At 41.6% G+C, this 24,358-nt stretch overlaps 2 protein-coding genes across 2 annotated transcripts; one reads left to right on the forward strand and one right to left on the reverse strand.

The window, feature by feature from the left end:
* Positions 1-584: 584 nt before the first annotated feature.
* On the reverse strand, positions 585-6,344 carry ppm1nb (protein phosphatase, Mg2+/Mn2+ dependent, 1Nb (putative); the record flags this gene model as incomplete). Its single annotated transcript, XM_083987037.1, has 6 exons — positions 5,571-6,344; positions 4,763-5,334; positions 2,460-2,577; positions 1,592-1,706; positions 1,070-1,127; positions 585-602 (listed from the first exon to the last, which is right to left on the reverse strand). The coding sequence occupies exons 1-6, from the start codon at positions 5,980-5,982 to the stop codon at positions 585-587; spliced, it is 1,293 nt and encodes a 430-aa protein (XP_083843163.1). The 5' UTR covers positions 5,983-6,344.
* A 2,396-nt stretch (positions 6,345-8,740) lies between these two features.
* rtn2b (reticulon 2b) lies at positions 8,741-14,867 on the forward strand. Its single transcript, XM_083987101.1, has 7 exons — positions 8,741-8,818; positions 10,174-10,384; positions 10,478-10,616; positions 11,540-11,609; positions 11,860-11,906; positions 12,819-12,877; positions 12,995-14,867. The coding sequence occupies exons 1-7, from the start codon at positions 8,806-8,808 to the stop codon at positions 13,098-13,100; spliced, it is 645 nt and encodes a 214-aa protein (XP_083843227.1). The 5' UTR covers positions 8,741-8,805; the 3' UTR covers positions 13,101-14,867.
* Positions 14,868-24,358: the final 9,491 nt, after the last annotated feature.

Below are 24,358 nucleotides of genomic sequence, written 5' to 3' on the forward strand. Positions count from 1 at the left end.
ATATACATTTGTGCACTCCCACTCAGCATTTTACAAATATTGTCAGTTTTTTGGCTACCTCGTACAATCTTTCACAATTCGTTTTTTCCTGGAGATGAAAGGCAAGCGGAAAGAATTTAACTTATCCTTTTATTATTATAGGCTATCTATTCTTAGAACATCATCTTTATAATACGACCCTACATGTACTAACGCGTCTTATTTTATCCAAAAAAACAAAAACGGACAATTTCACAGTTGCTTATTATTCAGTTTTACAGGCTGTCATTTGAAATCTGTACTTTCTGTTCACTGAATATGAGGCAGAGGTTTGTTGCTGGGTCATTGTCTCTGAGTAAGTTTTACAAAACGTCCCTCTTGTATAAATATAAACGTATCAGGCTTTATTAGATCTATATTTGCATTGTATTTGTTGTGACGAGATGCTACTTGTTAGCATGATGTAAACAAACATCCCTGTCTGTTTATCATCTCCCTTTTTTTTTTTTTTTGTCAAATTGCACACATGAAGAAAACTGTTGTAAATATCAACATTGATTACAGTCCCTCTGTGGATCCTTGAAGATAAAATCCAGTGGGGCTTCTCAGGAGGCTCCGAGGCCCTGAACACACAGATCATGTAAGAAATAATTATAAACGTACATAGTTTTTACATTTACAGGTGCATCTCAATAAATCATCATAGAAAACTCAATTTCCAGTAGTTTAAAAAGCCAAGTATTGAGTGCCTATAGATGGACATACTTTTCAGAAAGCCAACATTGCCATATTAAAAATGCTTTTTTAAAATTGTTTTCTGTAATATTCAATTTTTTCAAGATACTGAATTTTAGATCTTCATTAAATGTGAGCCATAATCATTACGATGAAAAGAAATTAAATAAATAAAGACATGAAATGTTTCATTCTATGTGTAATGGATCTATATAATGTATTAATTTCGCTTTTTGATTTCAATTACCGTACTGGCATACATAAACCTTTCCATGATATTCTAATTCATTGAGATGCACCTGTACATTTGCATGCTGAAGCAATAGTTAGAATTGGACAGATAGATTATACTCACGTTTGTGGGCTTGTGCGTCTCTCTTTGTTGATAGTATGCAGAAATTATACAGTTTCTTCTGTAACACACACATACAGACATAACATGGTGTAATTTCAGCACAGTGTATAGATCAAGGGTGTCAAACTTGTTTTAGTTCAGGGGCCACATACGGCGTAATTTGATCTCAAGTGGGCCGGACCAGTAAAATAACAGCATTATAACTTATGAATAACGAGAACCAAATTTTTTTTCACTTTGTTTCAGTGCAAAGAAGTGCAGGTACATTATTAAGATGTTTTTATTTAATGAACTATCATTTTACAAAACATTATGAGCAACCTGAAATCTCTCAAAAAAACAAAACAAAACATGCAATTTCAACAATATTATGTCTCTTCATATGTAATTTTCACACTTGGCAAATTCATCCTGTGGGCCAGAGTAGACCCTCTGACGGGCCGATTTTGGCCCGCGGGCCATATGTTTGACACCCCTGGTATAGATGCTCACACCCATAATCACACTCTGTGGTTCTCTTACTTGCTCTGAATGCCTCCACCTGGTGGTAGTCCAGGGATGACAGTGGACGCGAGGACGGTGAGGACGGACAGCAGGTCAGGGTCCTCCCCTCTGCTACACAGCTCATCATAGATTTCTGTCACACATCAAGACAAATGAAGAGGGTTTCTGGCACTTTATCAAGATTAACATTGTCAGCCTTGAAAAAACAACACCATATTAGTCCATCTCTTAATAATTGCTGACTTCCTTATCTTCTCTGAAAAAAAAAAAACACATTTTATTTTCATTAAAAAAACTGAATATTTTCCCTGAACAGTTTGGTGTTATAGATTTTTATAGGCGTTACACAAACAGGAACAAATTGTGCTCTTTTTAGGGGGATTATTTTTCGCTGTGGGTTGATTCATACGTCAGAAAAACTTGTGATTTCAGATACATCAAGCTGCCTGCACATATGTATGTAAGTCTATGTGTTTAAACATTAACCTTCAATCAAGAATACTGGGATGACTCAAAATAAACTATGGTGAATGTGTTCATGCAAATGAGGAACACCCACTGCAGCGGTGTGACTCATTGACGAAATTATAATATTTTCTCTTTCTTTTCTTTCTTCTTCTTCTTTTTTTTTTTAACAGTGGAGCTCTGTGTCATAGATGAATTTATTAGATCAGACTTTAGCTCCACTGACAACACTGACGGCAAGAGAAATGGAAAACTAGTGAAATAGAGCTGTTAAAAAGCCAACTATAAACCACAAGAGAGCTGACAATAATTTGAAATATTAATCTATGACAAAATCTGTGGCAAATCTATGAAATATGAATCTAAGACAAAATCAAGGTATAATATATCTAATGTTTTGTGTAATCGCACACGCACACACCTGCCACTTTGGACTCCAGCAGGTCCTCCAGCTCTGCCTCCTGGTGCAGTGCCTCTGCCGACAGCTGGGGGGCTCCAGGGAAGCACAGCAGGATGATGCTGATGTTGTCCAAGCTGCCCTGTGGAGCGAAGCAGCGTCAGCAGAGGTGAGTAATGATGGCTGACCTTACAAATGTCAACATATGAGGCATTATTTCATCCTGGGAAAGCTGTTTTAGAAATAGATCATTTTGCACCTCAAGGTCTGGACACCAGTGTCACACAGATGCAGCAGAGCAGGAAAATGTAAATGGAGTGTAGAAGAAGCTGTGACATTTTGAGGTCACTGAGCAAATCCACGCTGAAGCCCTGTTACATAACAGAGTGATATGATGGCCAAACAGAGAGCACATGTTGCCCATATTTATCCCCATATGATTCTTCAAATCTAAAGAGAATTGCATTTACAATAAGACCACTTTATTTTATTAATTGCCCTGAGGACCCAGGATTAATTTAATGAGGGAATATGTTTTTCTTACTAAGAAGTAACATAGGTATCAATTATATTATGATGAAAACTACCTCCTTTATAAATTACTCTACACCAAACATGCATAAATCTTATAGATTTATATAAGTGCTGATTGTAATAGAATAAATACTCCTCCTCATTAGTCTGAAATGAGGCTTTATGCATGTATTTCTATGTTCTTGAACAACAACCTTCACCCGTGACGTGACACTCTCATCTCAGAGAGTGGTGGAAATGAGTCCTCATAGGAACCTGGTATAATCCCATGTAACCTGTTCTGACACCTCTGTGGTCTATTTTAAGGTGGTCTGTCAGACTATTGGACCAACAGCAGCCGCCGTGAGAGACTGAACCAAAGCCTGAGCAATAGTCACTGCTGATTTTTTAGTCTATGTATATGTTGCCCCCCGAGTGTGTTTAAATGACCAAAACATGACTTCAAACAGATGAAAGTGTAGCTTTGTTCTGTTGGATGAATAAATAAGCAAACATTTGCTCAGAAATGCATCAAAACAACTCTAAGGAGATAAAATTTCACTATGTTCACAGCATGTTCCTAATAGCTAGGGGATTTAAACCTGGCTAGACCTGACAAGTGCCATTATGAAATACCATGCTCAGTATCATGTTACATAAATCTACTCTATAACCCATTGCTACTTAATTCTTAATAGACTCAATATATCATTGCTCATATCTGACTAAATAGCTAAAGTCTTCCCACGGGTGGATTTTCAAATCCCTGTTCCAGCAACTACACAACACAACCATCCATCCTGCCATAACAAAGATCTTCACCAAATGATCTTTAAAAAGTTTTTATCTTAAAGGGACAACGAGGAGTTTTGGAAAAGCAAAGCGTTTTCACACTACATTTATGAGCCTCCGCGTGCACCGTAAAATTCTTTGACTGGCGCAAGACGGACTCATGTTTTCATTCATCAATAATTAAAGTCAGAGGTTCAAAGAGGTTCACATACCGTCGTAGTTCCGACCATAAACAGCAATTCGGCTGCGTTATTCTCACGACTCACCACGAAGGAAACGCTGGTCGGCTCGACCAGCATTTCCACCACCACTAATAATAACAAAATAACGATGGAGACAAAACGATATATTTATCGAAAATGGGCCCATTAACAAGTGTGGGTAGCGGAGATTCATCCACATTAACGTCAGACTTTTTTTTATAACCAAATAGAAACTCCTCGTTGTCCCTTTAATGAACAAGTTATGTAGTTCTGCAATTACATAATCAGACCTACAAGTCTGCAGATTCAAATATATAGATGCGTATAGAATAATGAGAGGATCCAGCACATCTCCCTGTGGCACTCCCCATCCACAAAATGTTCCTTATCCTTTAAAGGAGGTAGCCCAGTTTAAGTTTCAGTTGTAGTAGTATCAAATATTTTTGTATTACATGTCTAATCAAAGGTGTTAAGTCTGCAATAGACATATAGATTGTGACTGATAGTGATTAATTGAGTGTTTGTAGTTTCAATCAAACAGAAACTGTGCTTGAGTTACCTTTGAGAAGCTGTTTTCTCGAAAAGAAAAAACGGATGACAGGCTTCGGATCAAGCCAAGCCAACTCAACACGGTCACAGTTTGAGGAATTATGTTATTACATAAAATCTAGAGCCCATTAAAATGATGTAACTCAGTTTGAAATTGTGTTTTGTGTTTATAATCACTAAAAGGGATTTGCCTTTTAAACTGCTGAACTACATGTGGAGGCACTGGAGCTCTTTGTCTTTAAAAGGGGCTATAATAATATTGGATCTGACCTTATAGAGACAGAGGTCAATGACTTGAGTGCAGACGTCCCTCAGGTCGGTGCAGACACGCAGCCGGTTGTGGATGAAGGCGCACAGCTCCTCGTTGCTGATAATGTCCCACACCCCGTCGCAGGCGAGCACCAGGAACTCGTCCGCTGGCGAGCGCTCCACCACACACACCTCTGGCTCTGGTGACACCATCTGCTGAGTGGGGGTCCGGTTCTCTGCCCCCTTGTAGCTGAAGTCCCCCAGAGCACGGGAGACCGCCAGGGAGCCGTTGATCCTTTGCAGGGACACGGAGCCGCCTGCACTCTCGATACGCTCCTTCTCCAGAGGGTTGTAGGGTTTGTGGTCTTCAGTGGAGAAGCAAACCTGGCCGGAGCGGCACAGCATGGCCCTCGAGTCGCCACAGTTGGGGAAGTAGATGTAATAGGGCGAGATGAGAGTGGCCACCACAGTGGTGCCGCCTCTCTCCCAGCCTTCTCGACGAGCCACAGAGTGCAAGTGCTTGTCTGTCTGCAGGAAGCCTTCGATGATGGCACCTTTAACCCTCTCGGGGTTGTCCTCTGGCCCTATTCCACCTGTTGGCAAACAGAGGAGCCAGGTTAGGAGATAATAGTGTTTTAGGATACACATCACTTCATGGAAGAAAATAGACATTTGCAGAACACAAATAAATTGAGAAATAATAAGATGTCATCATGAGACAAAGGTTTTCTTTACAGAAAAACAACCAAACAGACGAGCATGCATCATTATATTAAATCAATCTACATTCATTTCATTCATTCATGCATTTTAAGTCCAGATCTCTCACCTGTGGCTAGTATGTGACCCAGGAGGTGCTGGGAGCAGTGCTGTGCCACCGTGCTGCCTGCGTGACCATCAAACACGGCGTAGAAGCTCCAGTCGGCCAGCTCCCCACCCAGCTGTGGCACACAGTTGTGGAAGTCCTCCATGTTGGCCCTCCAGCCCTGCATGCTCCCCAGGGCGTAGGTGAGGCCCCAGCGTGCGCAGCCCTCCTCCGTCAGCTTGTCCAGCACCGGCCGGTCCAGGTAGGGGCTGGGGATGACCTCCTCCTTCTCCCCCCCCTCGCCGGGCTGCTCCCCCTCTGCTGCTCCTCCTCCACGGCTCCCCTTGAAGAAAGAGCTGACCCTCTTCTCTGTCTCTTTCACCAGCTGCCGCACAAACGCAGGCATCTCCACGCTGCCCTTCCTGGCCGTCCTCATGGCTCCTGTGCTCAGCTGATGTGTAGGGAATCTTCTTCTTTTCTTCCCTGCCCCGGTGTTTGTGGCTGTGAGCGAGGGCTGAGCGAGGCCTGGTACTGGGCCTGTGCAGCGTCTGCGTAGCCCTGCTGCTCCAGGGCTCAGAGCATGGCTGCCTGAGCCTGAGCTGATGGATGTTCCCTGTGCTGGCTGCTGCTCACCCCCCTCTTCCTGTTCATCTCCTTCCTCTCCTCTCCTCTCTCCGTTTCCCTCTCTGGAGACCTCAGTGATCAGCGCTCTCTCCTCCACTTATGCCTCCTGTCTCCTTCTTGTTTGGTCTCCTCTCTGTGCTGCTGTGATTTCACCTTCTCCCTCGCTTTTTCATAGCTCTTCCCTCTTTCACCAGCTCTCCCCTTGCCTTGTTATTTTCCCTGCCTCTGCTATGATTGGCCGGCTATTTGTGTGCACCAATCCCTGCCTGGCTTGCATCTCACCGTCAAGTTTGAGCTCAGCCTCTCTCTCTGTCTTCCTATCTGCAGCTCTGCCCCTCCCACATCTGTGATAATCTCAACCTTTGATCAGATGGGATTATGGGCTTCCACTGCTGTGGATTACTGGACTGTCGGCCATTTAGCACAAAGTGTGTGACGGATGGCGGGAAGAAGAGACACAAGGGAAATAATACTTTATATTTTCCATACGCACTGATCTCTTAATGCTTATTGCATTTAGATGCACTAAACACAGTAACAGTGCATCTATCACTGCAGGTCAAGAGCTGCATTTTTACCCTGATTCTAAATTGAATTAGTGGAAATATGAAGGTTTTAGTCTTAATCTGTAACAATAGAGCTGGATGCGGTTATTTTTGATGGGTCAGTGTTTTGCTTCAAAGTTGTCTGACATAAAATGGCAAAGAAAGCAGCAGTGGTAGCCACACATCTGTTATTTTTATAGAGAGAAGAACTTTAGCAAATTGTTACTATTCATAAGAGATTAAGGGGCAAAGACGGTTGCATGTTCCTACTGACCTGGCAGACACATGATTTTGGTTTTGCAAGATTACGCATGTCACCACAACATGATTTACAGTGGTTTTGTTTGGCTCTGTTCCCTGAACAACTGCTTAAATCTGTGGAGTCAGAAGGGATGAAATCACTGCTCTGTAATTCTCAACATGCTTTGATTTTGGAGCAGAAACTCGCCGGGCCGGTCGTTCTATACTGTTCCCAGAAACGGCTGGATCAATGATGTGCACTGTTTCATCATTCAAACTCACGTGTCATGATGGAGTGAAAACAACTTGTCAGAGAGGTGCACACAATGCAAACGCAGCTCCAAACACACAGTAGGTGTGTGTTTGAACCTGCAAAAAGTGTCATTTAGAAAGAAAAAAAGCAAGCAGCTGATGTTCTGATGCAAAATAACTCATCTGGATGAATTACAGATGAGGAATGCCATGTAGATTCCAGCATTATGAACCATAGATTTGCATACTTTATTACATAATATCGTTATTGTATCTATTCTATGTGCCTACATGTTCATGTATATAACAGTTCATGCATGCAGCATATAGTCTTTTCTTTTTTTTCTTTTTTGCTCCGCTTATATAATCTAAGTTATTGTAAAACAGATATGGTTTGTAGGTCATCCCTCTATTTTCTCTCATCTCTCTCATATCTCTATATTTTCTTCCCTTTCAGCCCTGCAGGGAGATCAGTGTTATATTATATTATGTTATGTTGTCTTCAATCGTCTTAAATGATCTTACCTCTAAACTAAATGTGAACATTAATCAGTATCTTCATAACTCCAGGGTGTGAGTTACAGTTCAAGACTACAAGGTGTCAACAGAGACACCGGCAGGGAGCTGAAATGAAAAGCTACTTAATTTTCAGACAACAAACCCTGCAGAAAAATGTCTGCTGCTCTGTCTCGCATACAATTAAAATGTGATAAATGAGGCAGAGCAAATCATTTCTGTGTTAGAATACGCTGTATTGCCTGTTGTGAGTATAAATCAATGAATACTGGAGTGAAGCGACAGCTGGTGGAGACAGAAGCTCTAACATTGATTGCTGTGTTCTTAATAAGAGCACAATCAATGCTGGAGCTTGACTTTTTGCACCTAATCTACGAGGTAGTAGCATAAAGAAGGTTACAAAAACTAATGCATGTTATACTGTGAGTGTGAGTTTTTGTTCGTATGATCCAGCTGCTGCATTTTTTTTATTCTATAAGAAAGACTTGTAGGTCTCCCATACCTGTCTTTTTTCCCTCTAATTGTGATTAGAGCATTTGTATTGTTCAATCATTTAACCCAGTAAACACCTACGGCACTTTTTGCACATTGTACTGTTCAAATTTCAATTGTTGTTTTGCACGTTACACCCCCAAGTCTTTAATTGTCTTTTTTTATTTATTTATTTAAACAAATATTGTAATAAATATTGTTCCACTGATACCGAGGTTTTTTTGTACCTTGAGATTTTGACAGTGTTACATCCCTTGTTCTCATTGATCATGATTGTTAATCAGTATTACATTAAAAGCAGTTTCCTCCCTAACGTGACTGCATGTGAAGGCCTCTGTGGGTCGGCCACCAACTGGCTGAGGATCCGCAAGCGTCTCAGAAAGCTGAGGGACGTGTACATGCTGATGTCTCAGGTTCCCCAGTTGAGAGTGTGTGTGTGAATTCAAACAGGGGGTATCCAATACAGGATAAAATTAGGCCAGCCAGGCCTTATATTGCTGACGGAGCTCGGGTGGCCAAAAAAAGCCTGGAGTGCAAGCCAACAGGAGAAGCACAAGGAGGAGAGGAGAGCGAGCAGGACCGCCGCTGAAATGGCCACAAAACGTAAGGAAATAAAGTGTGACAGCTTTAAGTAATGTGGATAAGAGCAGACAGGAAACCGGTCAGACTTCAGCTGCTGAGTGGAAGAGGGAATTTATTTTTCCCTTCTGCTGGGCAGGTGTGAATCCAGACAGGATGGCAAGTTAAATACTGAGTCTGACATGTCTTTCATTTGGTGGACAGATGGACAGAATGGGACTCAGCTAAATGAGAGCCTGTTGCTGATTGAATGCTGTTGTTTGTTTCATTCTCAAAGGCCCAAATTATCCCGTAACACATAATTGTTTTCCTCTCAGGGCTGCTTTTCTCAGGCTTTAACTCTTTTGTTATTGAATGAGAGTCGGGTTATAATCATGCCAAGCTTGGATAATGACTTCATATGTGTAACAGCATTAGCGAGTGTCTCTGTGTGTTTATAACTCAAAGCTTTCTCACCCAAATTGAGGTGTTTACACGTTTATATCACCTGGAAACCTCATTTGCTTCTGGTTTAGTTGTGGATGTGTGTGTGCAAATGCGCAACTCTGTTGTTTTGTTTGTGTGTGTGTGTGTGTTTATGTGTAAGGATTCGTTTTAATCAGATAATTATTTTGACATTAACACTGGAGTTAGGAGGCTCATCTGATGTGTTGGTGTTTGCAAAGCTAATATCAGACTCTGACTCATAGTCTGATTCTTATTCATTCATTATTTAAAGGAATTCATTCACTCTGAAACATGTTTTTCCTGAAATATCACATTTTTTCAGCAAAAGGAAATGACTGTCTAGGTGAATAGTTGTCACTTGTTTAGATATTTTTCTTTCCTTTTCCTTTTCTTTTCTTCTTTTATTGTTTTTAAATAGCTTTTCCATTTTGTCTCTCACATAACTTAAACTTCTCTGGCACAGAGGAAGGGATGTGTGTCACATTTCCCTCAGCAGCAGCAGCAGCAGCAGATTTGTTGGTAATAAAAAGAAGATGATCTGGGTTGTTAAGACTTAAATCACATCCACTCACTGCATTTTGAACCGACTCCTCTTTCACAGAAGTTTAGAAAACTGATATGAAATCATAATGACACTGATGTATTTTTGTGGATTTTGTACTAACGAGGCCTGACTATGATTCTCTTTACTCATCAGTCATGTACATATCTGCAACTAAATGTTTTACACAGCTGCTTCAGAGGCAGACGATGCATCTAAAACCATCTGTTGAGTTAACATATTATGAAAGATAGGCTACACTAGCCTATCTCATCCATCTAGTTGAGGTCTCATGGAGTTGATTATCTATAAAACTCACATTTCTCCACACACAGTAGCCTATAACTCATCTAATTTCTCGTTTCTAGCAAGTGTCCACCTTGTTTTGCAGTTGTGGATCTGGTGTACTGGAGGAGCATGAGGAGGACCGGCGTGGTCTTCACGGGGATGGTGATCGGTCTGGCCAGCATGTTCCAGCTCAGCGCCATCACCGTGATCGCCCACATCTGTCTGGGCGTCATGTGCGTCACCTTCCCTCTCCGTCTGTACTACAAGCTGCTGGAGCTGATTCGCTGGAACCCGGAGCAGCTGCATCCTTTCCAGTGAGTCCGTTAGCCAGAGGCACCGATCGGCCTCAGTGGATCGGAGCTTGTTGCTGTTTTTCTGACTGCGTGTGTTCATGTGTGTGCTCTCAGGTCACATCTGGATTATGACAACTCTCTGACGGATAAGGACACGGTGATGCTGGTGGAGGAGGTGGTGCTGCTGATCGCATTCGCAGTTACAGAGATCAAGCGCCTCCTTTTCATCGACAGCATGGTCGACTCCGTCAAGGTCTGAGCACGTACAGTACGACGATACAATAAAAACTGACACAGGAGTTAAAGGTTCAGTGTGTCAAATTAGTGTAAAACCGTGATATCTAGCGTTCAGATTCTAGTTTGCAGTGCTCGCTCACTCGCTCGCACTCACCCCTCCCGTCGGCAAAGTGACGGTGGCCTCCAAGGACAAAAAAACTTGTTTACCACGACTGGGACAACTGGGAGTATTTCAGGAGCATGGAGCGATGAGGTGAAGATCTAAACCATTTTACGATGTCTGCTGTTTCCTACTCCTTCTCTTCCACCTTCTTCTATATTGCTTTATTTATGACACGAAACTCGCGAAACGCTTTCTGGCTGGCTGGATTTTCCGTTCGGGCTGTCGTACAAACACAGTGGCACAAGATGGCGACACCCTCTTAAAGCAGAAGTAAGCGATCCGGTCGTTTTTGGCTAGCAGCATATGGTTAGCAGTCCCCCCCTCGTCCCTCCGTCACCACATTCACGTGCATCCCTTGGCTGCACACACAGAGAGGACCGCCCCTTTATGCCGTTCTCTCTCCTCATTGGATAAAGGTTGTAGGATACAAGGAAAGTTTTCTCCTCGGCTCAGAGCAGAGCAGAGTGACTGACAGACCCGTGTTTCGGACCAAACACTATATAAGTGATTGCTGTCGGAAGATATAACTATTTAAGACTTATATTAACAAAAACAAGCAAGACCCTGTCTATATAAAAGAATATTTATAAGGCAATGAAAACCAAACAAATTAAATTTTATAGTGATTATTCAATATATTCATGGGTAGTATATTCAGATTTCGCCAATAAACCTGGGCAATTATTACACACTGGACCTTTAAGTTACTGTATGAACAGCAACAAACAATCATCAGCTGTCCTCAAATCACACTCTGCCTCTGCTCCCTCTCCCAGTTCGTTGTGCTCCTGTATCTGTTGACCTACGTCGGCGTCATGACCAACGGACTCACCCTGGTTATAACCGGTGAGTTGAAATTATTCCATCCTCACATTAACTCAAGTTTCTATTAGCTCACTCAGCATCTTTGTGAGGCCAGAGTCAACTGCTCTGTGCTCCCATCCATCCACTCCAACCTCTTACAGCCCACATCCACCGCCCTCCGGTGCTGTAACAGTTTGCTGTGAAGTGCCCTTCATTTCAAGTTTTCTACTTGTTATTTAAGTCCTATATATTCAAATGATCCAAACCAGGTTTCTTTCTTTTATCCTTGCAGCTGTGATCACTATTTTCTCCTTCCCACTGTTGTACAAAAAGCAGCAGGTGAGACTGTGCGCCAGGCCACATTTAAAACACTACGACGTCACAAAATTGCATGAACATATTACAATATCATACAGGAAACTTGTGAAGCATGAGATGCAACAAAAATAAGATACCTCTTCACAAAAAGATTATTGTTATAAAGGAAAATTCGGTAACCCTTTCATTTACAGGCTAATTAGGCTACATGATAATATCAAGAAATAACAATGAATTGTGTCATAATGTCTAGAAATAACCTAGAAATAATGTTCAATTTCATAGTAATGTCGAGAAATATAACCAAGAAATAACAATTGATTGCGTAGAAATAGCCCAGAAATATTGGTCAATTGCAAGGACTTGGTGGAGAAAAATTCTGGCTTTTCCCCAAAAATTCAAAGCATGAAAGCATGTGTAAACTTTTGCCTTTATGAAAAACATGACATTACTATGAAATGTATCTCTATTTCTTGGCTATATCTTGACATTACTACGCAATTAATTGTTATTTCTTGGCTATTTCTTGGCATTACCATGGAATTGACAGCCTGTAAATTAAAGGGTTACTGAAAACTCAGTTGTTAACACAAATAGAATTATAAACAAGTTACAACACAATCACCACTAATTAATCTCACTGATGTGTCAAAAGTGAGTCTTGTTGTAATGTGTAAAAAAAAAAAAAACATTATTAATGTGTTACATAACGCATCTTTCACCATTATAAACATAACGTAATTTGTAAGATTCATGAGCAGTGTGTAAAATAGCTTTTTTATTTATGATTTACATATTAACGACTGAGTGAAAAACCTCATTAGAAATCATTATCATAGTATGTTATAAAGATTTCTTTCAGTAAATCCAGAAACGCTTTAAATTAATGCATTAAAATAAAATTCACTGACCCTTCTATTATTCCTGTGACAGGTGCGGACAAGGAAGCTGCTTAGACTGGTCAGAAATTTTGTAAAGAGAATCAAAAACATGTAAGTAACCTGCTCTCTCTACACTGGTCTTCATAACACGCAAACAAATAGAAACTCACTGTCTTTTTTTTTTTTTTACATTGTTCCATATGATGTGATGCCCTTGTTTTGTTGCAGGTTCCTCAGTGTGTCTAATTCAGTGAAACCTTCTCCTGACCCCGCCCCTGCCTCAAAACCTGCCCCTGCAGCGGCTGCAGCCAAACAGAAAGCCAAGTCAAAATAACTTGTTCTGTCTGTCGCTATCGTTAAAAGCAACCAGGATTTGGGATTTGGAAAATGTTGGAGTGGTTGGTTCTGTTGTGAGGCCGCTGGAGGAGCAGCTCTCTTCCATCTCTGCACCGCCATGTTTGTTTACGGGAGCAAGGTTTAATCGATGCTGACAGCTGAAACAAAGCTGCCATTCACTCAAGGACAGGATGGGGAAGTGTATGAGGAGAGGAATTTTATTCACTGGGATGCTTCGCTGGTAAAAAACCAGTTCACACAGTCATCTACTCAGAGCAGGGATAACACAGAATATCACTGTTACTTTTTCTTTGATTACATGTTTATTGTATTGTGCTCCTGCTCAGCTGCAGAGTTATTTATAACAAAGCCATGAAGCATTATCGCTGCTTTCATTTTTTAGGATCATTCATTTTGAGTTGTACCAAAACAAAAAGCTTACGTTAACGTCACTTTTCATCAAGTACCATTAATAGTTTTGCCATTGAGCTACGGGCAAAAACTTTCTCAGCAGCAGCTGCTCACAACCTTCATCAGACTTACTGTACCTCTGCTCTTCATACAAATTGCACTTAATTAGGCAACAGTGACTTCCTGCTGCTCTCGGGGGCAGTTTAGCAACAAGGTCCTCAGCTGTCCTGCACCGTTCCCAACTGAATTTGAAATCATTAACGTTGCTCACAGCAGCAGCTTTTTACTTTGCAGGTAACAGCTGTTGAAAACAAAACTGTAAGAACAATGAAAGTGAAACTAGAACCAAAACAATGAGCCAAAAAAAGGTACTAAAAGTCCAACTGCAATGTTCAATTAACTCTGTGGGTTTGTAGTCAGAGAATAGTAAAAGTATGTTACACATCAAGTGCTTTCAGATGGCTCTTACTTTGCTCTTAAGTCGCTCATTTCTCAAGTTGCGTTTTCAGGGACACCAAATGCTACTAGTCTATTGTTGTGTTCGCCTGTATCTTTTCTCACCTTTCACCTCTGAGTCTTAGATAACTCAACTCCATAACATTACCACCACTACCAAACAAACAAACTGCCATCAGAGGACATTTCATTAGGTAAAACTACAGCATTTGTACCTTTTATAAAACATTAATCATCATCGTCACCAGGCATCACACATTTAAAAAAGCTGGTTAATTAGGTGGAGCATGGAAAGACAAAAATGGGTCACCAGACTTATCTTTCAAGGCCATGTCTCGCTTCCAAAAACAAACTAACAAATTAAGCCACATCACCAAATGCTGCTGACAGCTTGAGAGGAGAGAAGCGCTTGAGGGGCAGTTTGACAAGGAGATGAAGGTCAACGGTAAATACAGAAAGGCTCAACATCCTGAGGAGAATAATGCGATGAGAAAATTATGCTTAAATCCAGAATCAAAACGGAGTCTTTTAGATTATTACCAGTCCATAATATAATGATTAATGTCTCTAATACAGCTCTCTGTCTCTCACAACTCCACATCAACATTTTCCAAATCAACCAAACAATGGGAGAACGTCTTCATAAGTCAATGATGAACCTTTTCTCTTCACTGTAACTCAGGACACTTCAGCTGTGACCTGAGCTGAAAGACCAACAACTGGCTGCAGACAGATGAACTCTGGGTGTGAACCAGCTTGGGTTACGGTGTAAAGTTGCTGAAAATGTCTTTAAACTGACACAAAGGTGATATTGGATAATGTTTTCTTTGATCTAAGAACTGTACAGTTTTCGCTGCCGAACCTGAGCCAGTAAACTGTAAGCAGTTATTTCAGTGCAGCTGTTTAGCCACCGAGCTACTGTTAGCCTGTCAGGTTGTTGTCGTCGGTGACTGCGTGGTGCTCTCTAGTGGTCGTCGTTTCAGAGCTTAAAATATGGAGCTGCACTCATACTAACATGTCTTAATGAGCTTAAGTTATTTACTGTGATTTCACGTTACAATCCCAGGTTTTAGCAGCATTCGGACCCCTGCTAATATATCACAAAGAGACCTTTAATCAAAATAAAAGCATCCAAATTATGAATGATAATATAGATCTGTAGTTTTGGTTTTGGTTATCATTAGAAAAAGTTGAAAGCTATCAATGTTGAACTGAGTAAAAGGTATGCATCACAAAAACCAGGAGCCTAAAACCAACACCAGTGCTGGAAGTAAAAGTGAAAAAAAAATGTTTGTGTGGTATTTGGGTGAACTTTAAAAGATGCACCAGTGCAACAGCTCAGTGTAGTCCCAGTTCACCTTTCTAAAGCAATGTTAGTACTAGTGCAATATTAGTTTTATTGTCTATTTTTGGCTGTTGATGTGAAGGTGGCATCTTTGTAATCTTAATACAACTGTCATATGTGCGACACACCAAAAGTGTGGTCTGAGAAATGGTCTGTTAGTCGTCACTGTTACCTTTTGTTCTCGGTTTACTTATTTCTATAGGTATTTGTTCTTTTTTAATTGTTTTTTTCCTATGTTAGCCCCCAATAAAAAAAAAAAGATATTTTAAAAAATAAGAGCGAGTCTCCTCAGCACTCTGTCTGTACCCAAACCTCAATCACTGTGTTATCTGTTGCCTATGTTAACTCCATTAACAATACCACAAGAAATATCCACACCAACATAAAATTGAAGCTGGGCTAAATAAACCCAAGGCTAAATACTTGTATTTGCAAGACTGTCAGCAGATAATTAAATTTCCCTTTATTCCTGTAGCCCAGTGAGAGTAGTTAACATGATTTTCCATTTCCAAACAGTGATCTGTATTAACTTTTCAAATGAACGGATCCAGCTTTGACGTAATTGTAACATAATGATCAAATGACACAGTTCCTCCACCAATCAACACAGGGGCAGCTAAAGGTCACAGTTTCGTTTGTATATTCAGTTATGGTGATTACACAAACCACCAGGGGCTGCACTGACGCCTCGGACCACTAGGTGTCACTCTGAGAAAGTGTCAGCTGTGAACCCTGTCTTCGGTAAGTCAGAGCAGAAGCCCAGAGAACTGACTGGTATGAGGAAATAAATGAATCCTGACAAACATTTTTCAGCATCAGTGTGATGCAAATGCAGCGTGAGCGCAACACAAACACTGCTCCATCTTAAACAAAATGTTCCTGGTAATAAAAGCACCTTTTTCTCTCCCTGTTGTGAGAATCACAGTGGAAGCAGCAATGTGACTGTGACCTTGAGGTAGATTTTTCTCAAAAACCCCTCCACACGTCAGTTCAAACTCTCTCTCGAATCTACAAGGACTTTTCTCTTGTTTCCACGAGTGGTGACTCAGAGCTTCTGTCTCTGAGACTGTTTACTTTCACAGGGTTATTGAACACCCTCATGCAGAGCTATCTGACTTCACAAAGCAGTTTGGTAGATTGGTTACTCTGGTTTTCTTTCTTTTGTGTCTCTTGTTATCCTCTGTGTGCAATGTGACGTGTGGGAGTAAGGACAGATCATGGCTTTTAGTTGTAAGGCCACTTACATTTGTAATTTAATACATAAATCAAACAGGACACCATCTCATGACTATCTAATCATACTGGAGAAACATGAACACTACAACAAACTATGTATTTAGAGGGTATATGCCCCCAAAATGGCACTTATGACAGTTAGTTCTCCAGATCTTCACAATAAAAGTCAGACACAGTTTGTTCAACAGGAGCCCCATTCCCTCAGTTTACACAGAACAAGTGCATTTTCTACAGTTTATATAAAAACACTGACATCGGTTATGTCTCACATTATTGTTTCCCTGATTAGTAGATTATGACTCTGCTTAATTATAGTGACACAGACACTACAAATCTACACTTTCTGCTGCCAAAAAAAGCTTAGTGTCATAATATTACAACAGCAAATCACAGACCTGAGACAGGAATACCTTAATTAATCCCTTCATGGTCTGTGTTGCAGTTAGTACATTTGGTCTCGGTGGACCTCAGCAGTTCGGATCTGATGTGTTTTGGTCTAGTGATATGCCTGAGAATACAGAGTCTCAAATTTATGCTTTGTGGTATCATTCCTGACAGGGGAGAAAAGAAAACGGTGGGTTGGGTTTTGGTGACAACTACGATTCTAATGTGAGTTTTGCACTCTTAGTCATGTGATTTGTAAAGCCTCATCTTTGTATCCTAAGTGATATCAAACACTGAATATCGATAAATATTGAATAACTGAGTAATATTCGGGATTTTGAGAGATGTAGCCTACTTATTCGCTTTATTAGGCTACCGTCAGAAGTAGAAATAGCCTACCAGCAGCTAGTTTAGCATATTAGCAGGTGGAAACAGCTAACTCAGCTACATTTGAAGATAAAGAAGATAAATGACATTTAACATTTGTTTAATCTGAACAAAAATAAAACTATCATATTGTGTGGACTATTTCTTGAACGTTTTTTTTCCCACCAAGCAGAGCCGGCTAGCTGTTTCCACCTGTTTCCTCTCATTGTGCTAAGCTAAGGTAAGCAGCTGGTGACTGGCTCTCAGCAAAATAAGTGTATTTATCAAAACAGTTTACCTGTCCCTTTAAGACATAAGATTTTTACAGTTCGATGTAACAGGTTGTGATAACTTATAATATCTGTCTGCAAACAGAGACGTCGTCCTGGCGTCTCAGTGAATCAAGTGTCAGAGTGGGCGACTACTACCAGCTGCTGGGCGGACACAGTGTGCAGGATGCCCGCCGCCCGTCACACATAGTGTTCACGGTGGTTGATGAACACTCGGTCTGTCCCAGTCTGGTGACACACCCACTCCAGGTGGGACAGCTGCTGCTGGCCGGGGCCTTGTTGTGTTCTCTGTGGACCGGGTCTTGTTTTGGGGTTAGGCTGTTGCCCGGCGTCCGTCAGCTCATTCCTGCGGTCAGCTCTACGAGTCTGCACGTGAAGAAAAGGAAAAAAAAGATCAAATAAATCATCACAACTTGGAGTGGTATCATTCACATCCAGCTGCTGTTCTTATAGTGTCACAAAATAGTTTCATATTCAGTGATTCAGTTCAGAAGATTCAGAAATCTAGACGCACCCTAGCGGCAGCAAATATATTTGCTCCGTAGGTGGGTCTAGAAACGAGCCATAGGAACTTTTTGAGTCTCGAACACCGTTTGTGTTCACCAATCACAGCGCTCTATCTGTTTAGAGAGTCGCTGGGCGGGCTTGACGCGATGACGACATACTTGCAACGGTGAAAAACATGACAAGATGGCGTTGGCAAAGGAATCGTTTGAATCGGCGTTGTCATTTTCTTTAAAAGTTGAGCAAGAAACTGCACTGAAGTCATTCATTTTGAAGAAGGATGTATTTGGTGTTTTGCCGACGGGATATGGGAAAAGTTTAATCTACGTCATCCTGCTCTTTGTTCTGATTAGTCGTAGCGCTACCTTATTGTGTGCAGAGGCAGTTTGAAAGACAGCCTTCATCCCGCCCCCTGGATTGAGCCGAGGTCTACCGGTCGTTGCCAGACTATACATTTTAATGATATAGTCTGGCTTGTCAGGCTATGATTCAGTGATTTCTCATGTCAATATTACATAGTTTTCCTTCAAGGCGTCTTTTGGGTGAGACTCCAAAAAGTAGCTACAGACTTATGAAGACTTGGGTTGAGTTGAGAACACAAATTATTTAAACTATCTTCCATTTTAAATGAGTACAGCCATTAAGCCTCCTACTTAAAAACTGATGACACTGGTCAGCATGTTTGTTATTACTTCCTGTTGTGACTCAGTGGTGCTCATTAGCTTCCCGGGTGTTAATGTTTGTGTTCTAAGTATGTGATGATTCAGATACTCATAAATATCCTGCTACGAGGTGTGTGTGTGTGTGTGTGTGTGTGTGAACGGGGGGGGGTTACCTGACAGAGCCAGGCCACTTGTGATGCGTGGACACCCAGAGGAACAGCCGGTGCTCTCTCGGCGTAGGGAGGAGGCGGCTTGTGTGTCGGAGGAAGGTCAATCCTTCAGAGGGGGAGAGAGAGAGAGAGAGAGAGAAAGGGAAACAGAAATCTCAGTGACCGGAGATGTTTGCCTCCACAGATGCCTGAGAGAACAATTGATTTTTTTTTTTTTTAAATGGCAGAATAATAATGTAATGATTCATTTACAGATTATTTCTGCTGGGTACAAAACCAATCACTAACTAAAACTGAAAGAAACAACAATTTAAAAGTCCACCTTTAAAGTCAAATGCTGCTTTCTTTTTAAAAAACCCAACAAAATCACCTGGGTTATGTCATAGTGATGTCATCCAGGTTATCTTGACTTGGCCTTGGTAATTTGTAACAAATTTATGACATAAAAGCGCTGCATCAGCCCCTGTATCATTGATTTTGACCATCTGTCCCTTGTAAGTCAGCCAACTTTTATGGAAATACAATTACTGAATCAGCCGAGTGTCCCTTTAAGCAGTGGTATCCTGTGACACTAATGGCGTCATGCCTAAATCAGCAGGGTTTAGGATGTTTGACAACCTGGGGATCAGGGTGATGGACGCTCATACATAATACTACATCTGAACATCTGTGACAGCTGGTCCTCTAAACCGCTGTAAGACGCCGAAGTCAGAGTCATTCTCCCGTTTATTAAAATTCCCCGTCCACTACTAAGCTGAAACCCAGAAACTGACCTTGGCCATTCATAAAACGATGCCATGACAGGCATTGATTTTTCTAACACTGTATATCACTTGATGCGGTGCTTCTCTTTCATACCTCGGATGAGAAGTGGTCAGAGATTACAGTTAGAGCTCTCAGTGACCTGCTGTCCTACACTCACGTCTGAGTGTGATGAAGGAGAGGGACGCGGCCTGTGTGTGTGTGTACACCCCCCCTCCCCATCCCCCCCCTCCCCACTCCCCCGTCGTCCCACTGGGACTTCCAGCCACGGTCACACTTAAGATGCTAAGTTTGTCATGGCATTGACCACAGACCAACACACGCCTGGATGTACTGCCCTGTAGTGTCAGCACTGTGAGGCAGAGCCCACGCCCGTGCATGCACTGACATTAAAGGGATAGTTCAACATTTTGGCAAATTCACCTATTGCCATAATGCCTGTAGTCACAGGTGTAATAGGTTCATTATCTTTAATTATCGGTGCATGTTGTTTTGAGATCCGCGGGGCAGAGACGCAAGCCGCTCAGCGAACACAATGGAGGTGAACGGTACAGGTCAACAACAAAACGCTCTTGTGGACAAGTTGTGACCTGCACATTCACCACGCTATGAAAATAATTATGTATAATTATGTAACATTACGACACATGAAGCAAATACTCAGAACTACTTGTGCTTTTGAAATCACTCCACCCAGCAGCCATGTCTGGGATGTAGTTACGGCTATGCATTTGCCTCCAAAACAACTCATGAAGTTACGTTTGATGAGGGACAGGGGACCTGTACCGTTCACCTCCATTGTGTTCACTGAGCAACTCGCGTCTCTACCTACCTACTATGACTGTAGAGATTATGGCAATAGGCGAATTTGCCAAAATGCTGAACTATCCCTTTAACTATTTGCTCTTCAATTACTGGCCGTGGTTTTCTACTGGTGATCAGACAGTTAGTGGTAATTGCAGGTGAGCTATTTTCACCAGTTACTGTTACATAATCAGTCAGTTTGAAACTCACTTTGAAACATGCACAGGAAATGTCTTTCAAAGCTCCCTGAAGAGGGCACCGTGGCTAGAGCCGGGATGCATTATTCAAAGGAGGTGAACATGTTGTGTATTGTAGCTGACTTACTTGCAGTTTTTTGCGGACGATTTACAATAATTAATATTATCATTGAGATACACTTGAAGTCTAGAGCTGCACTTCCCTGGAGTGACTGTGCACAATGACACGCTAACAAGGATGGATGAGGGGGTCAAGCTGCAACCTTGCAGACATGGTTCACAGGTTCGAAGTAATGACTATATGATATGAGGGAGTAGGTTGATCAGCAGTATTGGATATCGGGTATATGAATGGATATGTAAAGTACACATTTGCTTTGTTATGTGGACATAAATAGAAGCAGAGCCAATCAAAATAAAGCCTCCAGGTTTCATCCCTCTGCACATAAAAGATCCTGTTCAGTCCTGTAAGTTACCATCTGTCGCATTTATTTAGAACAGACACGAGACGAAGACAAAAGAAAGAGCAAAGAGCAAACACACGCACACACACCCACGCACACACTCAGTTCCTAGAGACTCACTCTAACCTCCGTAACCATTACCACTACTTGCATAACCCCTCACCTAACCTAAACATAACTTTAAAACATTAAATGATTCATGTTCTGGGAACTCGCTTTTGTCCCCATAAGGCAGAGATGTCCCCAGAACGGGACTGTGTAAATAGATTTAGGTCCCCACAACATGAGTAGTTCCTATACACACAAACACACACACACACACTCGAAGGATTCTGGCAGAGTGTGACCCAGCTTCTTCTGTAAATAATTTAACCTCAAAGTTATTCTTCTTTGCTCTAACATTAACATGAGTGCTGCTGCTGCGCTATACGAACAGACGGAACAAAATAGGACAGAGGCTCTCTGCCAACACACCAATTATCTGCCACCCCTCAACCTTGTCCCACACCCTCTCCCTGCTCCGGGGTGTGCACCACCACAGCTCTCTCCACAGGAGTGAGGAGCAACTCCCTGAACCCAGCGATGGGCTTCAGTCAACCTCGCGAGGTATCGTGTCATTAATTAACCAGCCGAGCATGTTCTCTGCAGCATGAATTATTTGTCACACTTACACTTTGTCGGTGAAGGCTGGAGGTGGGGCCTTGCGAGCGGTGAGGATCACGATGATGAAGACGGTGATTAGGAAGAGAGCCAGGACGGCGCCCATCACGGCTCCGGCTACGGCGATGGAGTTTGACCTCTCCGCCTGAGACTGGTCTGAGACAGAGCGGCCGCAAACACAACAACATCAACGAGAGAGAACAAGGGAGACACTCATTAGACTCAAAGGTCAGACATGGTGAGTCCGTCACTTTAACAAAATAAGGAATTTACTTAAAAACAACCAGTTCCTGATCCACAGTTGTGTTGTCCCCTAGAGGCAAAGAGAGGAACAGCCACATCTTTTAGGGCGTGTCCATTTGTGAAGTTTAACTTTTATTTCTTTCTGTTTGAGTGTTACATGTCTGCAGTCCTGAAAGCAGGACCGTTGCATAGGGGAGAAAGGTGATGACAATTCTAGGGGCCCACAAAAGACTGATTTTATTTTTTACTAAATTCCTCTTGGGGGCTCTCAGGGGTTGGGGGCCCACTTCAGTATTTTTTCAGGGGGCCCAGAATTCCTAGCAACGGCCCTGCCCGAAAGACGGCTACACTGATACATCCACAGAAAGAGGGGAAGATGGTTTGACACCAACCCAACACCTCACCCTTGTGGAGGATCAAAACCTGATGAATTTGAATTTGAATTTATTGGTTTAAATATACAGAGACAATGCACATTAATAAACATTTCTGTAAACATGCCGGTTTAGCCACGTTGGCTAATTTTCAACCGTAGTCTCTGGGGCAGGTGACTTGAGCACTACAATAATTAAAAATGCATTAAAAAATAAACAAACACAAAACAGTACTATGCCTACTTATGAAGTACAGTATACAATACAATATATTACAGTGCATACAATAAAATACCTTCATTACAGTTTCATGAACATGAACATGCTCTGATGTAGTCGCTGTGGTTGACCAGGGAAATAAAAACCACTACTTATACTTTGCACCCAAGTTTCAGCATAAATTTAACCAACAAGATATGACTTGTTAATTAATTAGACAAATTGTATTACCTTTGATCAGAGCCAGACTAGCTGATCCCTCCTGCTTAGAGTCTTTAAGGTAACATAAGATAAGCTAATTGCTTGTTTAACAGATTTCAGTCTGATATTGTTTGTTAATGAACTTTTAGCATGAAAAAAACTGCATATTTCACAACCTCTGCAGTGCAATCATTGTCATCTGAGTCTGAGCTTTATTTTGTATGGCTGTAGTTTAGCATCTTAGCTTTAAGTGTTTCTTGTTTTGTCCAAGTCTTTGTTGTATGTTCAGTTTAACTGTAGCTTGTGTCCATAATAGGGATGTGTGGTTTAATTCAGTTGGAGGTCCGACTCCTGCATATTGAAAATAATTTGTTCATTCATCCTCACACATCTTCAGCTTCACCCGTCTATCCATCATCCCCTCATCCATCTCTATTTTGTCCTGCCTTGGTGCTTTGTGTGTGTGTGGACTTGCAGATGAAGTTGTTAATGTCTGTTGAATTAGCTTCGTTAGGACCATATGCCTGCATATGCTCCAAGATGCCCACTGAGGGGATTAGGATTAATTGTGATTAAGATGCATTAAACTCACAGAACAGTGTGTTTTGGCCAATCAGCAGTAACGTGTAAAACTGTGACTGTGGGACACTGAAAGAAACAGAGGACAAAAGGTGACAGGAGGAGAAAAAAAAAGTGTGTAATGGTCAATTCCAGTTGATTTAGCTGTTGAGGTGGGAAAAAAAATCAATAATGTGCTGAGATGAGAATCCTAAATAACAGTTCAATTATGATGCAGATTGAACAAGCTGGGACTTCTGAGCTCTCCCTCTGAAAGCCACTTCTTCCTCTTCATCCTCCCCTCCCCCCTCTCCTCTCTTCTGCCTTCATGCCGTCCTCTAACAGTTAATAACCGTTCGATTACCTTTGATGGCTGCTGAACTATGACAAGAGTCTCTCGAGTTGCTCAAAATGCCTTTAAAAATGCAGTGCGCTGAGCTGAGCTGCCTGCTCTGATGCCTGATGACAGACGATTTCTCAGACGCTCATAATGTGACAAGAAATAAGAAGCTCTTTAAACTCTGCATGCAAGAAGCACCTTCATCGTCGGTTCATAAGACTGAATCATACAGGAGCATTACTTGATATGTTCAGTGTATGAAAGTCTTGTGAATGGACAAAACTGAGGTGTGCAGCTTGGGTAAATACATTATTAATCACCCAGTGTTTCTTACATGCTTTTAGAAGTTGCTAAAAATAAGATTATTTGGAACAATGATGTGCATAAATATATTCATGAATGCTGTGTTTTGATATTTTTTTCTCCCATTTGAACATTTCATCGGTTTAAATACCATCCACTCTGGAGGGGGCCTGGATTAGGGGTGTTAGCGGTGGATCAACTGTCCCCACACTGGGATCTGGCTCCGGCGTCTCTTCCAACTTTAGCACTTCATCACACAACACACACATTCACACACACACACATTCATACACACACACTCATCGCT

This window comes from Trachurus trachurus (assembly GCF_905171665.1).
Source record: "Trachurus trachurus genome assembly, chromosome: 14".
In the NCBI taxonomy this organism is placed as follows: Eukaryota; Metazoa; Chordata; class Actinopteri; order Carangiformes; family Carangidae; genus Trachurus; species Trachurus trachurus.

Excerpts from the sequence above, each read along its gene's own strand:
- rtn2b (XM_083987101.1), top strand. Across the intron at positions 10,617-11,539 it reads GCATGGTCGACTCCGTCAAG|TTCGTTGTGCTCCTGTATCT; the intron begins GTCTGAGCACGT and ends TCCCTCTCCCAG. Across the intron at positions 11,610-11,859 it reads ACTCACCCTGGTTATAACCG|CTGTGATCACTATTTTCTCC; the intron begins GTGAGTTGAAAT and ends TTATCCTTGCAG.